Source organism: Hemibagrus wyckioides, linkage group LG26 (genome assembly GCF_019097595.1).
Source record: "Hemibagrus wyckioides isolate EC202008001 linkage group LG26, SWU_Hwy_1.0, whole genome shotgun sequence".
In the NCBI taxonomy this organism is placed as follows: domain Eukaryota; kingdom Metazoa; phylum Chordata; class Actinopteri; order Siluriformes; family Bagridae; genus Hemibagrus; species Hemibagrus wyckioides.
The window spans coordinates 9,751,883-9,777,181 of record NC_080735.1 but is presented as its reverse complement, the minus strand read 5'-3'; the positions used below and the strand labels follow the sequence as shown (position 1 = coordinate 9,777,181).

The 25,299-nt window shown below is 38.0% G+C and overlaps 1 protein-coding gene across 1 annotated transcript; it reads right to left on the bottom strand.

Moving 5' to 3' along the window:
* Positions 1–204: 204 nt before the first annotated feature.
* Positions 205–22,653, bottom strand: si:dkey-121b10.7 (heparan sulfate glucosamine 3-O-sulfotransferase 3A1). Its single transcript, XM_058379919.1, has 2 exons — positions 21,943–22,653; positions 205–3,806 (listed from the first exon to the last, which is right to left on the bottom strand). The coding sequence occupies exons 1-2, from the start codon at positions 22,380–22,382 to the stop codon at positions 3,188–3,190; spliced, it is 1,059 nt and encodes a 352-aa protein (XP_058235902.1). The 5' UTR covers positions 22,383–22,653; the 3' UTR covers positions 205–3,187.
* Between the last annotated feature and the right edge of the window lie 2,646 nt (positions 22,654–25,299).

Here is a 25,299-nt window from a genome sequence, read left to right as displayed (position 1 = left end):
GATTGCTCCCACTCGCTCTCACCACATTAACTTCGAATTTAGCTCTAGATGCATCTTCAACATGCTTTCACTCGTCTCCTAAAATAGCCCTAAAAGTCAGCATGCGGAAAACATCCGAGAATAGAATGTAAACAAGATGGATGTAAAATCGTATGAAGAAAAACACACGCAAACAGAATAAGTCGTTTGTGTAATAACTTAAATGACAGATAGGTTTATTGGAACAAAATCTATTAGCATCTTGCATCATATATATATATATATAGCATCGATTCAATTCCAGAACATTTTTATTATTAGTCAATGAAAATATTCAAATAAAATCAGAATAAAAGTCTGCAGGCACAATTGTATTAATGTTGCAAATATCATATAAATAACAAATGTACAGAAAAGAAGCTAGAAATATGTTCCGACAGTCTGTATTATAAAAATGACTATTACTTACTGAAGCCAAAGAATATAGAAAGCATTCTCGTTTACTCTTTGTATGAAGGATGTGCCTATAGGGAGAAAATATGATATATTTTTTAAACGACAAATTGTTACTGATGCTTTGTTTTAATCTGGTGGAAAATAAATGCAAACATGGAAGCCAGGTTGGGATGTGATAGAGTAGTGGTTAAGGCATCCGACTACTGATCGGATGGTTGTGAGTTCAAGTCCACCAAGCTACCACTGCTGGGCTCCTAAGCAAAGCCCTTAACCCACTATTGTGTAAAATAAAAGTCACTCTGGATGAGAGTGTCTATGAAATGTAAATGCATTTATTGCTCTTTTAAGATCATCATGAAACTTATTCATCTGATATATATATATTCTTGACTCAATACATTTGCATACTGATTAGAGGAAGACCGCAGAATCACATTTAGAGATGTACAAATGGAATAATGGAATATTTAACGCAATAAGATCTAGGGTGTGGTTGAGTACTTGAGAGACATTAAAAAGTGGCCATTCAATTATCTAAACATTAACAAATATTAAACTTTGAATAGCAGCAAAATGGCTTTGTCCACTTCTTCGTATCTGACAGTAAAATAAGAAAGCAAAGGCGTGTAGGAAAAAAAAACAACAACAACAACTGTCTGTGCCATGCATTAGTGAAATGAACACAACTCTCAGAGCATTACAGAAGTTCAGAGGAAATTCAGAAGAAGAAAAAAACGAAAAGAAACGTAGGGTCAAACAGAGGAACCAGAATTATGTCATTTAATGTATTAAACCTTTAAATAGAGGGCTTTTATGCTTTTATCATGATTAACAAGCTGTAAATGCAGTTAGTGCCATTTGAATATAAATCGTAATGGTTGTTTTTCAAAAAGTACAGGAAAGAAACATAATGTACTTCGAAATCACTTTCCAGCTTCCTTTTCCTTGTTATTTTTCATTGAAATGAGATTAGTAACAAAGCAAAGCAGGAGAGTTCTGTTGGATTTCATATGAAAGTAAAGCTACTACAAGCCACACCCCTAATTTTTTATTTTTTAATCCCCTTATAAGTTCACAAGCATGAGACCACGTTAAATCAACACATCTAGAAGGTACGTTTTCAAAAGCAAGTTCTTAGTTTTGTAAGCTTCTGACCTACAGAGGCTAGCACAGCATATTCACCCCCTTGCACTATTCCACATTTTATAGTGTTACACCATGAAAAATAGAAATGGACTAAACTGTGATTATGTCATGATTCCACACAAAATAGCCCATAAAATTCAAGTGTCAGGAAGTTAATATTAGTTCGCTTTTCTTTTTTTTTAAATAAAAGAAAATAGAAGTTATGATTGTGTAAGTATTATTTAGAATTATCTGAAGAGAACTGAACTGTGTGCAAAAAAGTGTCTCATGATCTCAATATACAGTCTATCAGAGAACATAACTAAACAAACAGCACCATGAAGTCAGTATATTTCTGGAAATATCAGTCGAGGTTTGTTTATAGGGCAAAACAGTGGCTTAGTAGTTAGCACTGTTGCCTCACAGCAAGAAGGTCCTGGGTTTGAATCCCGGGTTCGTACAGGCAGGGGCCTTTCTGTGTGGAGTTTGCATGTTCTCCCCATGCCTGCGTGGGTTTACTCTGGGTACTCTGGTTTCCTCCCACAGTCTAGAAACACGTACATTAGGGTGATTAGTAAATCTAAATTGCCCTTGAGTGTGTGTGGTTGCCCTGTGATGGACTGGTGACCTGTCCAGGATGTACTGGGATAGGCTCCAGCAGACCCCTGTGACCCCAATTAGGAATAAAGCAGGTATACTTTGAGTTTAATGTAGTACCATTCAGTCCATTAGAAAAACAAAAAACAAATATAGTTCAGCCGCTCGACCCAGAAAAGGCCATCCTCCACTAGATACAGTAACCAGGCATTACCCCATGAAGCAACAAAGAGGCTAAGGGTAACTTTTAACACAATGCTACCACCACCATGTTCTCCTCCTGACCTCTCCCCAATCAAACACTTCTTATTACACGATTATTATTTGTTTAAATTCATGACATATAAACCTAGTTTAATGCATTTCAATCCCAGGTTCTACAACATTATCTGCTAGCCTTGTCCTCTAGATACTAAAGAGATTATCCCAGACATCATGAGCTGTTCAGTGGCACAGTAATCATTAAACACAATGAAATTTCATTCTTTAATTGGAATGCAACCTGAATAACTGCATGTCAAGAACGGATAAACTTGTAAGCTACTACACATATCAGCTCATCTTTCTTTCTAAAGATTTGAGAAGAAAATGGTTTAAGCGTTCTTGGCTGAGATAAAAAAAAAGATAAGTGGATGATTGGATGTATTTATTTGTTTGTTTGTTAAAAAAAAGTGAAAAATGTCTCCTGTGTCTAATACAAGTCAACCGAATACTAAGTACAACCATTTTGACTGCTTATACTGTAATAACAACATAACAGTCATAATAAACATTAAAAAAAAGAGTAGCTTTTGGCATGGTGTTGACTTTAATAATCACTGAATCAAACTAGAAGAAACAGGTTTCTACACCCAGCACTTTTATATTTATACATTAAGCATTCCCAAGGGAAAATTGTTGGCTTTTTGTCCATTATGATCTCTTTTTTGGGGGTCAGTGTTCACAGTCAGCTCTTACGCAATGCCCTGAAGCATGTGAGAGTTAAGGACCTCGCTTAAAGGCAATCCTAGAAGCCTTAACCACTGCGCTTTCATTTCCAGCCAAAATCCTGGCCTGTCATCTGATAAAACTTCAGATTGAAAGGTCTGTAAAAGTCCCTGAGCTTATACAACACCTCAGATGGTATGTGTGGATGAGCTCTGCCTTTTGATTTGCCAAGACACCTCGGCCTGCTGCTCCCCTCGGGCTTCTTTAAACAGGGGAAGCCTTTAGTCTGGTTGAAGTAGAAGTGCTTGTTGGTGACGAGCCTCTTCAAGCCCAGAAAGTCCTGCACTCGCTCCATCTCGCTCGCTGGGTCTGTTACGAGCCTTTCCCCGCTCACGAACAGCAAGCGAGAGAGTGGAAAGTACCGGAGCCAGTTCTCCAGGTGCTTGGAGTAGATTCCGATACGCACGGCACTCCATGATGTATCAATCAGGCCCGTGCTGGAGTTTTTGAAGACCAGGTTCTGGAAGGAGGGAAGCCCGGGGTTTTTGGAGAGAGTCTGTGTGTAATCGGAGACGGCCCGAGTGACCGGGTCTCGCACCACCACGATCAGTTTAGTGTTGTGGTTCATGGTGAAGATACGACGAGGAGCTTCTCGTGTCACAAAGTAGCTGGGGGTCTTCTCCATGGTGATCTGTCCCTCCAGAGTACGGGGCATGAGATTTCTACAACATTACAACAGAGTCTGTTAGTCTCAAACCAGAAAAGAGGTCTAAGAGTACAAGCTAACATCAGAATTCAGATTTAGCAAAAAATCAGCCATTCCCTGTATCAAATATTCAGACTGGAATCTTTATTAATTAATTTTTTAACAAGCTTTTTTCCCTAGAGTATCTGAATATGTTATATTAATTAGGTTTTTAGTTGCAAATTTAAAAAAACATATATATATATATATAGGCAATTGACATACTCAAAAATTTATTGATGGCTTTAAAACAATAACATAAAGCTCTTGTATTTCTCTTTTGCTTGTTTTGAATTATTTCTAATTCATTTAGGGGATAAAATTAATAATTAATAAAAAAAATTAACAAAACGAATAATAATAATATTGATATAAAAGATCTACGCAGACAGCAAATATGGATGTACTGTACACATTTTAACCATTTCTAGATCTTTCACGGTAAAGAAAGTAGAAAATACTAAAAATGCTTGAGTATTTTATTCTTTAAAAGAAAATGAATTCGTTGAATGAAACGTTCAATTTTTCTCTGTGGCAAGAAAAACAAAAAAGAAAAAGAAAAGCTCTTTTGGGGTTTTCCGTCGTGTTTTTTTCTGTTGTAGTGTTTTCTTTTGCTATAAAGTGTTATTTACATAACAATTATTTAATTGTTATTTATATACATTATAAATTAAAAATTATATACATGATTTGCAGTAATGAAGCTTTACAGAATTGATATTATTTTATTTGTCTAAACTAAATTTGTCACACATTTACAGCGCCAGCTGAAAATGATTGCAACGTGTTTTGCGTTTCAAAAAACATTAATTTCCTTTCTAATAATAAATATTTCACAATAATCGTTCTATTTAGGGCCACCCAAAGTTTTTCTTTTATTAACCCGAAGCCTTATAATGACAGAAACATGAATATTCCCTTCATTAAAATGCCAGGCTTGCGATATGCAGGTCGGTGAGAATGAGCAGCTACAAATGAAACGTCTGGTTGGTTTAAAGAGCGATCCTCAAAACCTCAAAAAATCTCTTAGCAATAATTTCCTGCAGGATTTCCTACAAAGGGTTTCTAAACGATATTTCCACGTTCCCATCTTCACTAATTCGGGACCAGTTGTGCTTCATTTCTTATGACAATCCTGGCTGTCGTGGGAGGGCTGAAACCGTTTTCTGTGCAGCGCAAAAACTTTCTTAGCTCTCTGCTACTAAGACCACTGACCTCCAACACTGACTAGGAAAGCTAATCTCACCATTTTCCTCTTTTTCTCTCTGAGAAATATTCCTTTGAAACCATATCTGCAGTCTTGATGGTATTTTATGCAAAGAATTGTTTTGTTCCTTTGTCACGTGCACAACCGTGTCTCATTATTTCCAGCGTGAGCATGTGTGGCAGATTAGCTTCTGGTTTGTCTGGGCAGAGCGCTCTGGTTGTGGTGAGCAGTCTCCTCTTTCTTTACTTTTTCCTCTTTCCAGCTCTGTGATTAACCAGTGTGTCACTGGCACAAGGTTCATATAGAATATTTTAACGTGATCCTCTAGTTAGCTTCGCTGCGTGAAAATTTAGCGCAGGTATCATCGATGAGTACACAGATATCACAGTGACAGATCACATGACCTTTACACGGACAGGATAAATGCTAAGCATCTAACTTAGCTAAAAAAATACAGTCAGTCCCTTCAAGAATTTGGAGGGACTGACAGATTCAGAAGTTTTTTTGGGATTGCTGTAGCCAAAAATGCTTGATTTTGCTGCTGCTATTGTGCAACATGTGGAGTTTTTTGTGTTTTGTGTGTATGTTTTATTTTTTTTCCAAGCACAGCATTCTTCTTTTAAACTCCTACCAGTGAAGACACAAAAGTAATTACTTTCTAGAACAGCTGTACTCATTTTCAAACAAATGTTGTGATGAAATCTATGGAAAATCTGTGATTATTCTGAAAAATCGCAAGCTCCACAGAATATCACAGTTCTGCAATCGCAAAATCCCAGAGGGACTATACAGTACATCATAGACTTTAGCTATCTGGATCTGCTTCAAATCATCACAGTCTAAATAGAATGAGGTTTTAACTGAAACCCAACTCTGATGAATTATTATTGAAAACCAAAAACAACTCCTCAACTTCTACAGTTCCTCAACCGGGATCATAACTGCTGTGACTCGCTATTGAACTTTCAGGCGAAGCGTTCTGTCTAATAAAACTGAGGAAGCTAGCTAAGTGTCTTTCAAAAACATGAAGCTGTTTTCCACAAATCAGGATCACTTGTTTACAGACAACGACAACAACATGAATGCGTAACAGTCACTTTGTAAACATCCACCAATAATGTTTGATCCGAAACATCGCACGCAAACTCTGCAACTGTTCTAATGGTGTTATGTAAGGGTACAGAGGACAGCAGAAAGTTTCATTTCTCTCAGAATTAATAGGCTCTTTTTTTTTTTTGTTCTCTGCCCAATTTCTGGAGCGTTAGCACTGTTTGTCTGTGTACGCATACACATGTCTAAGTGTGTGTTTAATTCAGTGCAATCAAGCTAATGGAAGCCATAGCGGTGCTTGCCTTGTCCGCTGACATCGTGTTTACATTGGAGAGAGCAAGCATGTAATCAGCGAATAGCTGAGACGCTCTGCCAGCTCTGGAAAAAGGCCCACGCACTCACCCGTCTCACCTCTTCATCTTCAAAGCTGAAAAGATAAAAAAGCTCTGCCAGCCTGGTCCACCTTCGGCTAAATAATCTTTTATTCCGCGCTAATTTCTTTAGTCCTCTTATGTTATAAGCATAGCTGTTGTTTATCGAGAAGCATCTCCAGCTGCTAGAGTGATAAGGTAGCGAGCGACTGTGCTGTTTGTTTTGATCACACCTAGTGTAGCGTTAGCGGTTAGTATGTGGGTCAGTAATGGTAGCCTCGGGGTAAAGCTGCACAGATGTGTGTACCAGCATGAAGCCTGGCTGTCAGATAGCACTCTGTTTGCTAGCAAGTGGCCAAGTTTGTGGCCTTGCAAAATGAATATGCAGTTTGAGGCTATGAGCAGACTGGACAGGAGAATAAATTAGCCGTTGATCTAGACTTCTAGACGTTCCTGTCTTTCTGTAAGGTGATGCTAACAAATCACAGGTTAGCTCTGGTTAAAATAAGCTAACAGCAATGATTTAACTCAATACTGCTACTGGGGATTTTACAGAAAGCAGAATAAGTTGCTTGCTAGTCCTTCTTCGAATTAACTACAGTTATTTATTAGACATTATTTACCCACTGATTGCCCTCATGCTCCATTACCCCAGCACTCATAAACCCCAAGACATGGATTACATAATACACCTTTCCTTCAAAAAAACACCAAACTTTCATTCCTTTTCACATGAATCTCTCCATTTACATGACAATGTTTGACAGACAGCCTTACATTTATCTCATTTATACAACTGAACAGTAGTGGCAGCTCAGTAGTGCTATGATTTGAACCAACAACCTACTGATCAGTCATCCAGCTTCTTAACCACTGAGCTACCAATTGCCCTAAAGCAGTTGCTCATAAAGCATGGGACACATCCACTACATTAATCATCCATTTTACTCACAATCCCAATTACTAACCATCTGCAAAATCAAGTTAATTGTGTTTCAGATTTTGGTTGGACCACCGAACATGGTCGTCCAGAAGATTCATAATCAACTGATTCATTAAACAGAATCGTATCAGATCTCACACCACTACCAGTTGTGTGAAAAACGCTGTTCCTGAAGGGCAAAACTATCCTATTTTTTTTTCGTCAGAGGAACTGATCCAGACGACACACCCCTGAGTGTCTGATGCTCCCCTAGAGGTCTTATGCCACATCTGGAAGTAATGGGCTTCAGATAGGAACCGGCTGGGAATAGAGAGGAAGATGGAGGAAAAGCAGCTTTAGATCTAATGACTGCATTCTGGAGTCAGATGTTTAGGGATGAACTACCTATGTAAACCTCGACTACACTAACTGAGAGAAATTCTCAAGACATCATTCTTTTTGTTTTTTTTTTTTAATAATTAACACACTAAGGTACGGATAATTGTATCACCCTAACATTGATTATTTTCCAATAACAGCATAGCCCAAAGTCAAATCCCTCTTACAGCACAGCCATGTGCAGATTATTTGTTCTGGAACTTGTTTTAAGTTGTTTACAAGATTTACAAGCTACAAAATGCTGGAAACACTTATGTTTACATCATAATAACAGTGTGATTAATGTAATAAATCTTCTCCTAACAGAAGTTTGAACCATATCAACAAATTGCAGATTTTCCTTTGTTATAACAGCAGTTTATTTATTATTATTTTAGCTTAGGGTCATAATAAAAATAAATAAATAAATAAATAAATAATACTAACAAATAAACTGCTGTTATAACAAAAAAAATATGTGTAATTTGTTGATATGCTTCAAATTTTTGTTAGGAAAAGATTTATTACATTAATCACACTGTTATTATGATGTAAGCATAAGTGTTTCCAGCGTTTTTAGCCTGTCATTGCATTACTACTCTAAGGTTCTATCGAACCAAGACGGAACCGTATAATACTAACGTCACATTCTTACAAGAAACAACACAACACCGCTATCTTTACAGTATAGTCTCATTGCTCTCAGAAACATTAGAGCACTTGGGATAGATACCCTCGCTGCCATGTCATTTGGGACACTACTCACTAAGACGGGTTCCCACCATCAGAACCCTCTCAATTATCCACACTCTCCTTCATTATCTGTTGAGAAAACCACCCAAAAGCCTTTAAAGCAGCTCATGTAAACATGGCATCCGCCTAAGTGCACTGTAAATGTACTCTGGAGGACGCCGGCTTGTCATTACAGAGGCAAATGGAAGCTTCTAGAGACTGGGAGATGCAATTAAAAGTCAGCTGGTAATGCAACAAGCAATGGCCATAAAAACTATAAAAACTAAACAAACATGGACGAGGAGTGAGGCTTTGTTTTGCTAGCGTGTTTAGTTATGAGCACACAGAGTTTAAAAGGGCAAAGAATTAATAATCTGGCTTGGATAAATCTTCTGAAGCAGATTAAAGTGATTGTAAGGCTGCAATATAAACATGACATTAGCCCTTAAATACAAGTCTTAGGGTCTGTGTCATCAGTTCATGGAAGACACTACCTCAGCACTTAATGGCAGTGCAGTGTGTGTGTGTGTGTGTGTGAGCGCACTTTATACCCCTGTAAATGAAAGCAGGGAGTTTGAAAAAGCGTACTTAAAAGCAATATATGAGGGGGGACCAAAATATACTAGGACTGACATTACTGCATAACACAAGGATAGATTATAAACAATATATTAAATATTGTATATTCTGCTAGTGTGCGTGTGTGTGGGGGGGGGGGGTATGTGTCTCACTAATTACCTCCTGTCTTTGCTATCTTATGAGAAAATCAGTAGCAACCAGCTGCAGTGTTAACTCGAGTGTGTGTGGCAGAGGAACAGAGGTTATCACTCAATTTGCATTTCTGACCAAAGACCCCGATAACCTCACAAGACAGAGGGAAACACCCGGAGTTAGACCCGGAGTTAGACTTTATAACTCAACACTTCTTCCTCCCGGAATCAACATTATGACATCTTGCCATCTGATAACAATCTCTGCTTCCATGTTACATAATCATGTTCGCGGTCTTGCTTTGTTATACCCCAACAAGGCTTTTCTCTTTAATGCTAGCGAAGAGATAAACAGGAAGTTCACATCCTTATGAGTAATTCCTACAGGCTAATTAGGAAGCGTGTTCTGTCACTGCTTCCTCGTTTTCATTTCCTCTTCTTGCCCGAAGCTCTAATTGAGCTTATTTCCAACAAGCATCTGGACATCTGATGTATTTTGGGATGAACAGATGTGAAGAATAGAGGTGAAATGCATAAAACAAACGGAATTAATCTCTGATTCTCCTATTTAGAAACCACTCTGCCAGGATAAATGAGTGAACGTGCAGCACACAGAATTCCTAAAATTCTTAACTGACCCTGAGATGCCTTAATGAAATAGTAGAACTGGACTGAAGGAAACCGCGACTCTGGACGAGGTTGAGCAGCCCACCCTAAGAGCCTTCTCATCCTTAGAAAACATCAGCCAGAGACATGTCTTTGTCCAGCTGTTATGTGTTCTTCTCTTTGTGTGTGTGTGAGAGAGAGAGAGAGAAAGAGAAAGAAAGAGAGACCATAGAGCTACATTACATTCTGGTACTTCTATGTTGAATTTTTCATTAATATGAAGGTTAAATTCTGTCTCCTTGTGCTTAAGGGGTTTCCTCCAGGTTCTCCAGTTTCATCACTGAGTCCAAAGACAAGAATTATAAGTTGATTGGCATCTCTAAATTGTCTGTAGTGTGTGTAAATGGATGTGAGTGTATGTATGATTGGGCCTTGTTATTGGTCGCCACCCCATCCAGGGTGTTCTCCACCTTGTGCCGTGAGTCCCCAGGTTCTCTGTGAATCTGAGTAGGTAAGCAGTACAGAAAACGGATAGATGGATGGACGGACAGGCGGACGGATGGATGGATGGATGGACAGATTGGTGGTTGGATGGACAGATGGATGGATGGACAGATAGGTGGTTGGATGGACAGACAGATGGATGGACGGATGGATGGATGGACGGACGGACAGATGAATGGATGGATGGATGGACAGACGGAGGGATGGATGGACGAACAGACGGATGGATGGATGGATGGATGGACGGATTGTTAGAGGGATAGATGGATGGACGGACAGCTAGATGGACACATGGATGGATGGATGGATGAAGTTGAATGTCAACAGACAACAGAAAGTGAGAAAAATGAAAAGTTCTTCCTGACTGTTTGACATAATTTATATTTCCTGTTAAACACCATTGTAACTGCTCCAACAATAACATAGTCCATCTGTGATGTGAGAGCAGCATGAATAAATAAAACACAGCACCACTAAACAAATGAATCAAAAAGTTTTAACAAGGCAGTGTTATAAACAGAGAATGACACTGACATCAAACAGCATTCCAGAGCATTCGTTATTCTAGGAAATCATGATTATAACAGTATGTCAGTATAGATAAAGTCAAAACAATGTTACGTAATACATGTTATTTAATGCCTCATCTTTGAAAATGTGAAGTTATATAAATATGTACACCATCTACTGAATAGTACACAGACTTTTCCTTGCGTGTCCCCTTAAGCAAAACCAAAATATTCATCAAAGTACAAAACCGCTCTATAATGATGATCAACTACATAAAGCAGGGATGAAATTCTTGTATCCTAATAGCTAGACGTCCGACGTTTATTTCTGAATAAGCTACAAGCCATTGTGCTGATGTATCCAGATACAGAGTATAAATCATTCTTCATGAGAGAATTTTGCCCTGGGTACTAAAATTTCCAAATAAAGCTACAACCACATCATAAACTTAATTACAAGCACAAAGCAAGCTAAGCAATTTTTTCTCTGCCATACAGTACAGTAGAGTTCACACAGGTGCGTTCCAGAGAGAAAGGGCCCTTCTCTACGTCCTTTTTCTCTTTACTCCTGCATTCTAACAATGGTACGATGAAGGAAATGGAGAAACGTGTGTGTGGGCTTGGCACATCACATTAAACCTGTCAATGGCTATTATCTACGCTCCAGTTACAGTTAGCAATTACAGATGACCGCCTACAATTTTAGCCTGGGCAGTGTTTCTGATACATATATTTGAAATATGTGTTTCAAATATAAATATATCATAGTCATAGAAGAATTGGTATGAAATTGTATTGTGGAAATACAGAAATTCATTTGGTTCTGATGGGGTTTTAAATCATGCCAGAGATGTTTTATTGTCAAGAAGTTTTTTACAGCACCAAAAAGGGCTCATGCACACCACAGTAGCTTCTAGAAAATGTCATGGAGGAGATGCAGCGGTATGGACATGTTTGGTAACTTGATGCATGCTGCTGTCATTAATGACGATTAATGTAAAAAGCAATCGTAAAAATGCTTTTTAAAAATTATTGGTAATACCACAATCCTATAATTATAATTTGATCATTATAATTGTCAGAACATTACAAACTCTATGAGTTTACGGTACAAAGTAAGAAAAAAAACCATGTTGGTTTTTTGTTAGCAAAAAACTAGCCAGCTAAGCAAACTAGACAGGTATCTCTGATCGGTAAAGTATATAACAGCAAACTGTACAGTCGGCTTTATAGATTTAACAAGCAAATCTGCCTGTATGTTGATAAAAAAGCAAAATCAAGATCAAATCAGCAAAGATTAGTGGAATTAGCCAAAGACAACTGCTAAACTAAAGGGGAAAAATTCTGTTTGTAGTGTCATACCACAAGTTAACTAGCATTAGCACATAGTGCAGGTACTCGATGATTTTTATAATTGAGGCAAACAAGATTGTCAAATAAGGTGCTGAACAAACCACATAAACAAGGGCAGGCAAAATCAAAACAAGTTCAAAATCAGAGAAACTATCAGCGATTCGAAAGGCTGGGTATAGACTGTTCTTTGCGATGCACGTGTGTGTTCACAGTCCTTTTATGTGAAGGTGATTGAGTCCAGGTGTGTGTAATCTGTAATCTGGTGAGTGTGAACGTGAGAGTGTTTGTGTATCGTAGTTCTCAGACATGTTTGTAAGCACTGAATTCTGGGATAGACAGTTTTGACATGACACACCCGCTGTTCACGTGTCTGCTAGTGAGATGAAGATTTTCAGCATGACAACGACCAAAAGCATACACTACCAGTCAAAAGTTTGGACACACCTTCTAATTCCATGGTCTTTCCTGATGTTTATTTCTTTCTACATTGTAAAACAATGCTGAAGGCGGCCGAAATACACAATAATGTCCTTTGAACAGTTGATATTGAGATATGTCTGCTACTGATGCTCTGTAAAGCCTTCATAACGGCTCTAATCTGAGGTGCTGTTAATTGGTGATTTCTGAGGCTGGTAACTCTAAATGAACTTCTCCTCTGCAGCAGAGGTAAGTTTTGGTCTTGCTTTACTGGGAGGGTCTTCATGTGAGCCAGTTTCATCATGGGGCTTGATGGGTTTTGCAAATGCACTTGACAATACTGTTCTTGCAAGAACTATTCCAGAACACCTGACCTTCGTGTCTTAAAATAACAACTGACTGTTTTTTGTTGTCATTACATATGGATTACTTAAGTCCATGTGTGTTATTTCATAGTTTTGAAATCTCCAGTATTGTTCTAGAATGTAGAAAATAAATCCCTAAACAAAAAACATTGAATTAAAAGGTGTGTCCAAACTTTTGACTGGTAGTGTACATCTAAATCAATGCGTGAATGTCCAAGCCAGAGCCTAGACCTGAAACTAACTAAAAAATCTGTAGAGTGACCTAAATCAGACTGTGTAAAGGAGTCATCCTGACAATTTGGATTGATTTAGAATGTTTTTGGAAAGAAAGAATGGGAAAATATTGCCAAGTCATGATGCGCCATGCTAATAGACTCTTACCCCAAAACACTGAACGGTGTAATGTACTCAAAAGGGTGCTAGTTTAGGGGTGTGCAAATTTATGCAACTCAGTTAGTGATGCTTTTTTTTTTTTTCCTTTAATCCCAAAAAAGTTTCTGATCATTTATCTTTATTTTTTACATGATATAATTTCACATTCTAATCATTTTAATAGCAGTGTGTAGAATTTTTTATATCTGTTGTAGGTACAATATTCTATATTTTATTCTGGCACCTTAACATTTTGCTCTTTTGTATTAAATATCAAAATACTAATGTATTTTTTACACATATACTGTTGCCATAATATATTTAACTTCCATATCATTTTTCTGTCACAGTCGCAGTAGAGTAATCACTGATAAAGAACTGGAGGTGAGTTCAGTGAAACAGCCACTCAGGTTTCTTTAGCGTTAGAGCACCTGCGTCCAGATAACCCTGACCCCACTGTGACCTTATTCATGCTTGGACACTTGAGCTAATGTATTGTGTTACTTTGTGTTTTGTTGAGGATGTGTGGTATGTTTTGTGTGCACTGATCGAAATAATGTTCATCAACATAGTATGTTCAAAACTGTTGTATATTTATAATGCAAATAATGCCACAAGACTCCAGAGTGAACCACGTCAATAATAACGACTATGACGAGGTCTTGAGCATAATTTCAAAGCTAACTTCGAATCTCACTGTAGAACTACCTTTTATGATTACTGCATACACACAGTTTTAATATGCTTTTGCTTATACTGCTTAAATTCTAATAATCTTTCTAACTCAACACTAATTTAACGATGACTGATGATACCAGCGCTCAATGAAATTTGCTTGGCTGGTATATGAGTGTAATGAAGTCTGAAGGTTAGTATTGACAGATAGATGTTAGTCATCTATCTCTGAACTCTGATGGGCAGACTGGACGAACGAAAATAATCGTTTTTTCCACATCAGCATCCATAAACCTGATCAGTCAATGATGAATTTTATGTTAGTGACCAGGGTCTCTTTCTGCAGATCAATAGGCTGGCGGAATCTACAAGGACATACTCAAAAATAAGAACAAAAATATCAGGTCAAATCATTTGGGATTCATTAAAGAGCAAAACAAGCCAACTAACAAGTGTGCAATGAATAAATCATTTGAAATATTACATAGACCGAATATACTGCTCATAAGTTATTTGGCCACCATATTACGTACTATTTTGCGTGAACCAACCTTAACTAAACCATTGTTAGGGTCTGACAAGCCATGTCTCGATGGCAATCCATTTCATCAGCAGGTTCATGCATCACTGTTGATTATACATCAGTTTATGTCGATATTTCACCCTGAATCGACATGCTTTTCTTTCTAGTGCTTACCCATGAAGAATATCCATCTCATGCTTGTATCAGCACATACAACAATTTCAGTCACCTTGTGTATTGTAATACGATGAAGCATCGTTTGGTGTGAAGGGTGGTTAACTAATGATGTGTCAAAACATTGATCCCTTGGATTGACTCTAGGTTTTTCTCCCCGCTAAAAAATCTATATTCATCAATCGCCATTCAGTCATGTCACCATCCATAACAACTAATCTACAAGCATGATAAGAAAATAGAAAATTAATATTGGGAGAATACTGTGAAAATATCTGTAAATAGCTACAGTCATGTGTTGGTATAAACACTTTCTAAACACTGCTTAGGAACAGCATTTGCCGTAAAATTTAAGATGGGGATGATCCCAATAGGGGCTTCGAGAACAAAAACTCCAGGAGAATAGAAAGCAGGGAGATGAGTGTGTTGACCTGTGTGTGTAAATATGTAGGATGAACACATTCTGTGTGTTAACAGAGTAAAAAGAAAGACAATTTAACATGGAGAACAGGAAGAAAATAACAAAAAAGACAATAACCTCAATTATTATGTGATTCAGATCTGGTGACTGGAATGCCCAATGAAGATCACTGAACTCATTTTTCATGTCCATGAAACCAGCTTTGCTTTGTATCATGGTGCATTATCATGCTGGAAGTAGCCATTTTAAACGAAGGTAAATTGTGGACATGGAGGAATGCACATGATCAGTAATACTTAAATAGGCTGTGGCATAATCAAGTGATAATTGATTGGTATTATCATCTATGTGCCTCAGCAGGAGTTCTTCGGTGAGGCTCTGTCTACTGCAGCTTTAGCTTTCTCAGAAGTGGAAAACCTCATGTTGTTGTAACAAGCGATGTGTCGTTCATGCCCGATTCGTTTATTTTGGACGAATCCTTAATATCGGGAACAATGAGGTGTCTCAGAGAGTTTTTCATTCATTTTGTTTTGACCTCGTATACGCAACATCCTATAGGTTCTGTACAGGAAGCATGATTAGTTCATCTCCAGAGAGTTCGTTCATCACGTGACAGCCTCATAGGCTTCGTCTATGCAGTCTGTGGTGGAAACAGAAATGATTCGTTCATCTCCCAAGTCCGTGTCGTTCGTTCATTCATCACTTGACCACTTCCTGGATCAGGATCTTGCGGTCAATAATAATAATAATGTAATGTTGTATAATATTAAGTATCTCCGAAAATTATCAAAAGACATGTGCAATGAACATTTTCTGAAAAATAAAAAAGTTCTGTTCTTGTTCCTGTCAGTCTCGTTTTGGTTGTTTTATAATTGTATTTATTCTTAATGTGATCAATGTTTGCATAAGCAGATATGTCGAGGTAATTGGCTATTAACATGTAACATTGTAATTACATTCTGCTGAAATGAACAAAATGACTCAAAAAAGATTAGTCAATTTTGCTGAACGAGATTCAAAGATCTGAGTCAGTAAAATGATCCGAACTTCCCATCACTAGTTGTAACCCATACCCCTAAATTTACGCATCTGCTGTCATAAGATTGGCGGATTAGATAATTGCATGGATGAGTAGGTACATGGATGTTCCTTGTGCTCTCTGAGAGTGTGTGTGTTTGTGTGTTCAAAGTAACTCTTAGTATGATTGTTCTCGTCAGTTTGTATCATAAACCTTATAAACTACACTAACTACAGTGAAATGTCATTTAATGATTTTATGTACATTCAGAAACCAAAAAAATCTGTTTTTAGATAACATACATTTTTTATTTGAAATGAAAATGTTGAAAAATCTGTTAGATATTATGCTTAAAAAAAGATGAACAATTTTAGAAGAGTAAATAGAATTTTGTGGATTAAACAATAAAAAATGCAACGAACATTTCTGTAAAAATGAAAAGAAAAATCTTTCTAATTATTTTAATTCATTAAATAAATAAAAAAAAATACTTGAAAGAATTTCAGTAATTAATTGGCAAGGTTTTTTGCGATACCCATTGTTTTAAAATTTCGCCATTTAGTGTTTTACATAAGTCACACAATTGAATGTGTTCTATATTTTTTATACTTTGAAATATTGGAGGCTGAAAGTGCATTTCTTTTGTCCCTGAAAAGAAGATTCAGGGTGCAGCACCGAGCAGGTTAATTGCCTCTCGTCAGACAACAGCATGGTAAAGTCAGGTACGGAGGGATGAGCAGCTGACGCTCATATGGAATCGATTTGGAGATAACTTTCACACCAGCTAGGAATTTATGGAGTCATGAAAACATAAAGTAGTTTTACTGCCATGCTTCAAGAGCACCACAGTCACACTGATAGAAACCAACACAATATACAGCCATTTTGCTTCCTTTACTGTACTGGTAGACTTGCATGATGTGATAATGTGTGAAAATAAATGTGTGTTTAACTCCAGACGCACACACACACACACACACACACACACAGACACACAAACACACAGACATACACACATTCAGACAAAGACGGCGACTACTTCTTTTATCTCTTTAGACTTTCATCAGCTTTAGCCCCAGCTTCCAGCTGGCAAGCTCAATATCTGACTTGTCACTAAACACACGACTATACACACACACACACACACACACACACAATTTTATTGGTGTTGACAGGTCTGGCATCTGGTTATGGTCCCTACACAGGCAGTGATGACATACTGTATGTGTGTGTGCGTGTGTGTGTGTGTGTGTGTGTGAGTGAGAGACTATTGACAAGGTCATTCTACCTAAGAGAAAAATACACAAGTTATTTCCCACAATTCCAAACACGAACACTACTAAAATATTCACAGGACTGTCTGAATATTCAAATCCCTATCAATCCAGGTGTATGTCAGTCTTGTCCTTCGAGACAGTGCTAGAGAGCAAGCAAGAGAGAGAGAGAGAGATGTAGGTCAATAAACAGTCCTTTTATTGGCAGTGGACTGAATGTCTTGCCAATGAGAGTGTGCTCTAAGCTGTGGATGTTATTGGCAAGTGATATTAATGAACCGACCGGAGTGACAAGGAACAAAGATCAATGACATACACAAACACTGAACACACATCTAACGGGGGATCATCCAGAACAAAGGAAAGAATGAAGAAATAACACTGCCTAGATATATTTTATTTGCTGAGGAATAAATGAATGAATCTGTGTGATATCTGTGCTGTACATGTGAGTAGAAACATCCATGCAGTCCATTCTGAAGCCAGAATCAAACATAAACCAAGAACAAATTAACTACAGAGAAACTTCCCGTCATTTAGTTCCATCATTTCTTCTCTCACTACCTGTATATCGTTAATAGTGTAGACATTAAACCCACCGTCTACACACATAAAACATCTAACTTATCACAGACTTAGTTCCAAAACTGCATTACATTATGATTATTTCCATTAAAGCATCATTTTGCTGGAATCCCAGAGTCTACACTACGCTTGTCAAGATGGTGTATTTGATCAGTGTTCCTGCAGACCTACTTTCCTGAAGAGATCAATCCCATTCCAACACAACAGCTTGAGATAATCAGGATTGTTCGATTAGTAATGAATCCTCCAGAAACGAGGGTGTTCGATTAGACTGTAAGATCAGATATACACAAAGCTTCTCTCATTCTCTCTAGCCCACAGCATTCATTTGTGCTCGGAAATACAGTAGTCATAAGCAAGCATCGGAGCAGATGGGAAATGTGGAAACAAAATAAAAACAAGTAGACAAAGTGCACAGAACAAAACACCACCATAAAAAAGCTCTATACATACTAATAGCTCTACAATGTAGGCAAAATTACTTGCTAAACGCTTGAATTTGATTGGTTGCCAGGCGTTTTTATAGAAACAGCTCATTCACAATGACCGAGATAAATGCCCCAGATAAATGCTTCTAAAATATATAATAAAGTAATTTAAAATGAGGTATTAACAAAAAGGAGTATAATGTGTAATATAGTGAGGATTCTGTTAAGGGGAAGTTTTAACGTTCAAGGAAGGAGTCTCCAGTGTCAGTTTTATACCATGGGAAAGTCTTCAGGAAAGAAGACTACACTTTCTGATTCTCTAAGCAGGAAAATAAAATAGCTGTTATAAAATAAGTGATAACAGGAACTAACTTGTTTTGCGGACTTTCCACAACATTAACTGCACCTCTAAACTGCTAAAACGCATGATGTGTCGGTCTTTAATGAACAAATACGTAATTGTTGCCAAATTGCCGCGGTAAAAGAGGAACACTTTGTTCAGACTTTCCAAAACAATCTAGACCTATAAGAAAATGAAAACATGATGGACCTTTACTCTTTTTTTTTTTTTATTTCTTTTTTTTTTTATCGTAGTTGTTCAATGCAACTCTAACACAAAAACCTTTCCATCCATTTAGAAAGAATTTATAAGATGTGGTATGAGCCTTAGCATGTCTCACAGTAATGGAGTGAATCACAAAAACAACCACAAGCATGCAGATTCCAATCTGAAGCATCTACCTCTGGTTCCTCCTTAATCTACCACAGCGCCAGTGAACGAGGATGATGTCAACAATTTCTGAGGAAAGGGTTTTTTTTTTTATGTCATATCCATGCCGCTTTTCGCCTTCAGTCTCAAACTGCGGCTATTAAGACTTTGGTTCTAACGTACTGAGCAGCAATCGCATGTATATTCTAGCTTCCCTGAAAGTTTTAGGATTTTTGGAGACGTTCCATCATCGGCAAGAGGACAGGTGAGGTAGTTAGCATACCAGTCACTCCTGAAGCAATTTTTTGGAAGTAAAAGATTGTCTCACTCTCAACACCACTAGCACAAATCCCAACAAGAAGCATCTATCTCAGGTTCCTTTGTAATCTAGCACCCGCACTCAATGATGGTGACCACCAATTCTGAAGTAAGGGCGGATGTTTCACGTCACGTCGAAGCAAACAAATTTTTAACGCTTTGATGAATTACTTGGTCGGTAAAACAGATGCAACATCAAGTAGTTATTTTGCTTTTGACTCAGAATTCCTTCTCAGGAAATCTTTAAAGTTTCCTCAATCCCAAGTTCATCATGTCGAGTCATTATAGCTGTTTACACCATTAGAATTAAATAAAACATCGTTTAACTACTTTAAATGTGTTTTAGAATAGAATTTATTGTAGGTCAATCAACATAGCTATGTTAGTTGGTTAAAACTATAACAAAAAATGTACAGTTTGCAGTTTTGAGGAAGCAAATACGTCATAAACGAATGATGGCTAAGATAAGTTGCTAAACAAAACGTACTTTTATTTAGTCTTCTATTAAAAATGACAAGTTCGGGAAGTTTAGTATCGGTTCCTCGTTACTCCTGGAGACAAGCAAATGTTTTGAAATGCTATGGACCCTGTACTTAGTTATACAGCTCTGCTTGCATCTAATTAACACTAAATTTTATCCACCGAATCGGAAGTCATAGAGTGACTCAGTAACACAACCACAAAACACACAGATCCCAACAAGCACAATCTACCTCAGGTCCCTCTATAATCTGAAGAAGGGTGATGTCACTAAGCTCTGAAGACAGGATGTGTTGTGTCATATCCATGCAAACACAGAAACCTTTTCTGTAAGTCTTAAACAGTCCATTAGTGGTCAACAACATTAGTCTTAATGTTTGCAAATAGAAGGCTGACGGGGCTTTACCAGACTCATCAAAAACTGATGCTACGAGACTAGAGCTTAGCAAACATCTGGAGCAGCTGTTGCCCAAATTTAGGCGTTCCTACCAAATTATACATTTCTTGGCATAATTACATGGTCATCAAAGAGAGATAGATTTAATAATTAGCAGAGGCTCTACCAGTAATTCCAAGAGATAAGTAAGTGGTTTCTGTTTGCTTTTAAACACAGTGGATGATGTAGCTGTATGTTTCTGTTTGCCACTATTTAAAATAAAATATTTCCAGTGTAGGATCTAGGCTAGGATCCTCTGTAATCTGTGCCAACACCACTGGTGATCTCACTGGTGAAGTTCTGAAGAATGGAAATGTCATTCATGTAACCCCCCTATACTTTGTAGGTCCTAGACTGACTATTAGTGCCATCCATGACGAATGTACATGTTTCCTAAAAGACGTCTGACAGGTTTCCACCTTTTCTGGGACAAATTGCCAACCTCTAACTAGAGCTTGGTTAAAACATCTATAGAAACTCTCTTTTTGTGGCTTCTAAATGAGACACAGCACTGACAAATACAAGTGTAGATCTGTCCATTTCTCCCCTTTTGATGGAAATGTCCAGTACCACATTGCATGTATGTAGCTGATTTCCTTCTAAACTATTAGATCTCTGGTTTATACTTCCAGCTCTGCTGTACTACATTGTGTGTACTCACAAATAAAACAAATCATTGTGCTTGTGGTTCGGAAAAAATATGGCTACAATATCTTCTCATTCTTGAACGTTTTCAATCAACGGAACTGCATCAATGGTAAAACACTACAGAGTTTCCCAGTCGCTCCTCTGCATGCTTTTTCCTCCTTCCCACACTAAGACATGACATATCGATTTTGTGAACATCTGGAATAGACTTGCCTCCAGCTTGTGAAATTCAACTCAAACTAAAAATAAAATACTGTGCACCTTAATATGGTAAATGGTTAATCAATGTTATGCGAATATGTTTTGTGATATTAATTTCCTCTATTGGGTTTTAAATTTAGGGGGGGTATTTATTTATTTATTTATTTTATTTTATTTACTTATTTATTTTTTTATATTATTTTGGGTTTTTTTTTTATTGTTCTTCTGCATTAAGCACACCCAGGTGATGGTGTATAATAAATAAAAGCTTATCTCTATTAAATGAATATTAAATATTAAATTCAGCTGATAAATGATAAATACATGCATTTAGGAAACAAAATGTTTTCAGTATATCCGTTATAGGTTCTTTGGTTTGTCCCACCAGCAGAAAAAAAATGGTTAAACATCCTATTTTTCACGTTTAGATCATTTTAAAGTGAAACCATACTAAAAAAAAAATGATGTGCAAAAATAAACTTTATGTGTTTTGCTTATTTATGTACTCTTTCCCCTTGTATTTATATGGCACTGGTTACCTTCAGGTCATTTTGATCTGAGAGTAAAACAGCTTACAAAAAAATGGTTAAGCATCTTTCTACAAAAAAAATATAAGAAATGCACTACTGCTGCTCACACCTGATTGCGCACACCTCTGTAATAGTAGGAACATCTGCATATTTGGCATGCAAATATCTTCATAGTGATGGATCAGATGAGAACCCACCTGTACCACTCGAGTCCTTTATCATAGAACCTGTCGAAGAAGTGCGGCTCTGCGCCCACAGCTCGTACGTCCGGATGCACGCGCAGGAACTCGAGCAGCGCGCGCGTGCCTCCCTTCTTCACCCCTATAATGATGGCTTGGGGAAACTCTTTACTCCCGAAGCTGTCAGATACCGAGAGGTTCCCGGAAAGATGTTTCGTCTCTTCTTCTTCTTCGTCTTCGGTAAACCGTGCTAGAAAGTCTCGCTGGCTGGACGCGTTGCGGTCCTGATGAAGTTGGGTTAAAGTTGGTCTGCGCTCGTGCAGCGGAATCGGCGCTAAATCGCAGTATCCGGTCAGACAGTAGAACACATAGGTGACCAAAATAATCATGGTGAAGAACACGGACACTTTGGAGGGCGCTTTCAGGTGCAGGTTAAACCTTGTCGCCCAACATCCCATGGGTAGCTGTCCTTCACAAGAGCTGATGTTGGAATCATGCCGTAAAGCCAAACGTGCAAACTGCTGACATGAAAGCTATAAGACGATCTCTCACAGTCCTGCTTCTGCCTCTTAAATCACTTCTCCTTTGGCAGAAGAGTGTGCCATGTCCCGCGCTGTCTCCTTTAATTAAAACCTCAGAACTGTTCATTAATAATACTGTAATTTATACTGTGTCTTAGGAGTTGGATGTGTCCTTATTTGTGCCCTAGTGCTCTTCTGGCTAGTGCTCTTTCCCGTGCACAAGGTTACTAGTCCAGGGGACACCTCCCGTTTTGATTCTGGACCACGCCCACATTCAAAACCACGCCCATTCCATTTGTCGCTAATTAGCTCTGCTTTTGACCAGGAGTTTTAAAAGTATTTAACACTAAAGTGTTAGAAGGTTGTATTCTTTATAGCAATACTGTATTAAAGCACATACTAAATGTTACAAGTAACATGGTCTGGCTCATTTGATGATCAAAATAAACTATGCATTAAATTCCACTGAGCCCTGTTCAGGCATACTTGCCATATGTGGTGTAGAAACATTATAATGTATTCCAAAGTGTTATTGCTAGAATATTTAAGAATATTTTTAACTCAGTGACACTTCAGTAACCACTTCTTCCTGATCGCTGGACCTGGAGCAACAAGGTAAGAGGAAGACCTTCTGTGTGACAACATTTCCTAGAAGAAGAAATGCCTCCATGGATGGGGGTTCTATTCTTGACTCTGCCCTGTGTGCATGGAGTTTGCATGTTCTCCCCATTTTTTTGTGGATTTCCTCCAAGTACTCCAGTTTCCTCCCCCAGTTCAAAGATGTCTGTTGTAGGCTGATTGACATCTGTCTGTAGTGTGTGTGTGTGTGTGTGTGTGTGCATTGAGCAGGGTTGCACCCCGTCCAGGCTGACCCCTGCCTTGTTCCCCAAGTTTCCTTAGGCTCCAGGCTCCACCATGACTCCCGTGAAGGATAAGTGCTGCAGGAAATGGAAGGAAGGATGAATGGTGAAGGTCTAATTAAGTAGGTAATTATAGTTATAATAATAGGAATAGTTAGCCATTTAAAAGCTGTTATACAAATGTGTTTTTACAAGCCATATTAGTAAAAGATCAGTTACATTTCCTGCTGTTTAGGTGAATAACTTTAATTAATCTTCAGTATCCTTGTGGGTGGAAACCAGAGGATCCAGACGAAGCCCACAAAGGACCCACATAGGAAAACATCCACACAGACAGTAACTCGAGTACAGGATTGAACCAGGGGCTCTATTTCAAGCATTTATTATGAATTAAATTGAAACTGAATCACAGTAAAGCCTTATTTGTTGCTAGTTTGACGTCTGACAAAGGTTAGTATGGTTAGTATGTTTATTTTAAATAGAATTTCTGCAATAATAATTTGTCATGAGTAATAGTAGTTGCATTCATCAATAGTTAAGTTAGAAAAACAGTTTTAATCATAACTGACAATGTGTTTTAAATAAAAATGTGACTGAAAAGGTGACTGATATTTCTAACAATACATTAAAACGGTACTGAACTATTTTATATTTTATTTATTACTAAAACTGGAAGATATGCCAAGAGCAACACTAGAAGTGAAATGTTATGTAAGGCATTTTTATGGTTAGTACTTTCCTCAACTTAGAACTATGCCAGTTTGTCCCCACAGACTCACACACACACACACACTCACAGGGTGCAATATGTAGAGAGACACCTGTCACTAAGGTCACCAGCACAGTAGGGATAGTCTCCAAACTGTCCGTAAAAACGTCTTCTCTGTCTCTATCTGTCTCACACAGACACTAGTGCCTTCTCCTCTCTAATTAACGCTATGAGACAGGTGTCATTATGGCCCAGACTCGGCGGTGCCTGAGGCCAGACTAAAAACGACGCTATGTAACCATGGCCAGACTCTTTGATGCACATGCTAGATGACTAATACAAACCACATCATGTCGTATGATTCTTAATAATGAGGTAGAGGATCTTTAGACCTGAGCTGAAATCAAACATGACTTAAGGTTCTAGATTCCTTCGATACTTACGGTTCAGAAAGGATTCTACGATTCCAGAGAAAAATGGTAATTAAGAAACTTCAAAGCACAATAATTAACTAAACCACATGGTTTTTAGTTCAAAGTGGCTCCACATACCACCAGGAATGTCATAAAGGTTACTGTATTCCCTGTGTACACACACACACACACACACACACACATGCTCACACAGTGCTGCTAAATTCTCAAATCTGATCGTCCCAAATGTGTGTTTTAATTTTTTCTTAGCAAATTATTTCAAGACAAAAACTTCAGGAGAGAGAAACGACAAGTGACGGAACGACTGTTTACAGCTGCTCTAATAACAAGAATGAATTTGCCTTTGAATGTAGTAATGAAGCACCTCCAGGATTAAGGGGTTTGATTCCTACCTCCACCCTGTGTCTGGAGTTTACATGTTCTTTCTGTGCGTCAGCAGTTTCTTTCCTCTGGATACACCAGTTTCCTCCCCAAGTCCAAAGACATGCTGATTGCCTTCTCTAAATTGTCCATAGTGTATGAATGCAATGTGTTGACACCCTGTCCAAGATGTCCCCTACCCTGTGCCCCAAGTCCCCTGGGATAGATGCTTGTTATTGAAAAAGAATCCACGTGATAACGGCTTCACCCCACCATGTTGTGGATTATTTTCCTATAACAGCCTCCTCTGTTGTGATTTATCCCTGACACAGGTCATTTTGTGACCAGAATGAGGAAGATTTTGTCAGGTTCACTTTATTCACTCTGTGCTTGGGCCAAATTGTGGCAAATGTCCATCTGCTATAAAAACCACTATAGAACTCAAAGTTGTTACCAGTGAGTAAAGCAAGAGGAGTGGCATGTTAAATATT

Bases quoted from the DNA above. Each gene is read 5' to 3' on its own strand.
- si:dkey-121b10.7 (XM_058379919.1), bottom strand. From the start codon at position 22,382: ATGGGATGTTGGGCGACAAGGTTTAACCTGCACCTGAAAGCGCCCTCC. The intron at 3,807-21,942 runs GTGGGTTCTCAT...GTAATGTTGTAG, and splicing joins AAAGGACTCGAGTGGTACAG to AAATCTCATGCCCCGTACTC.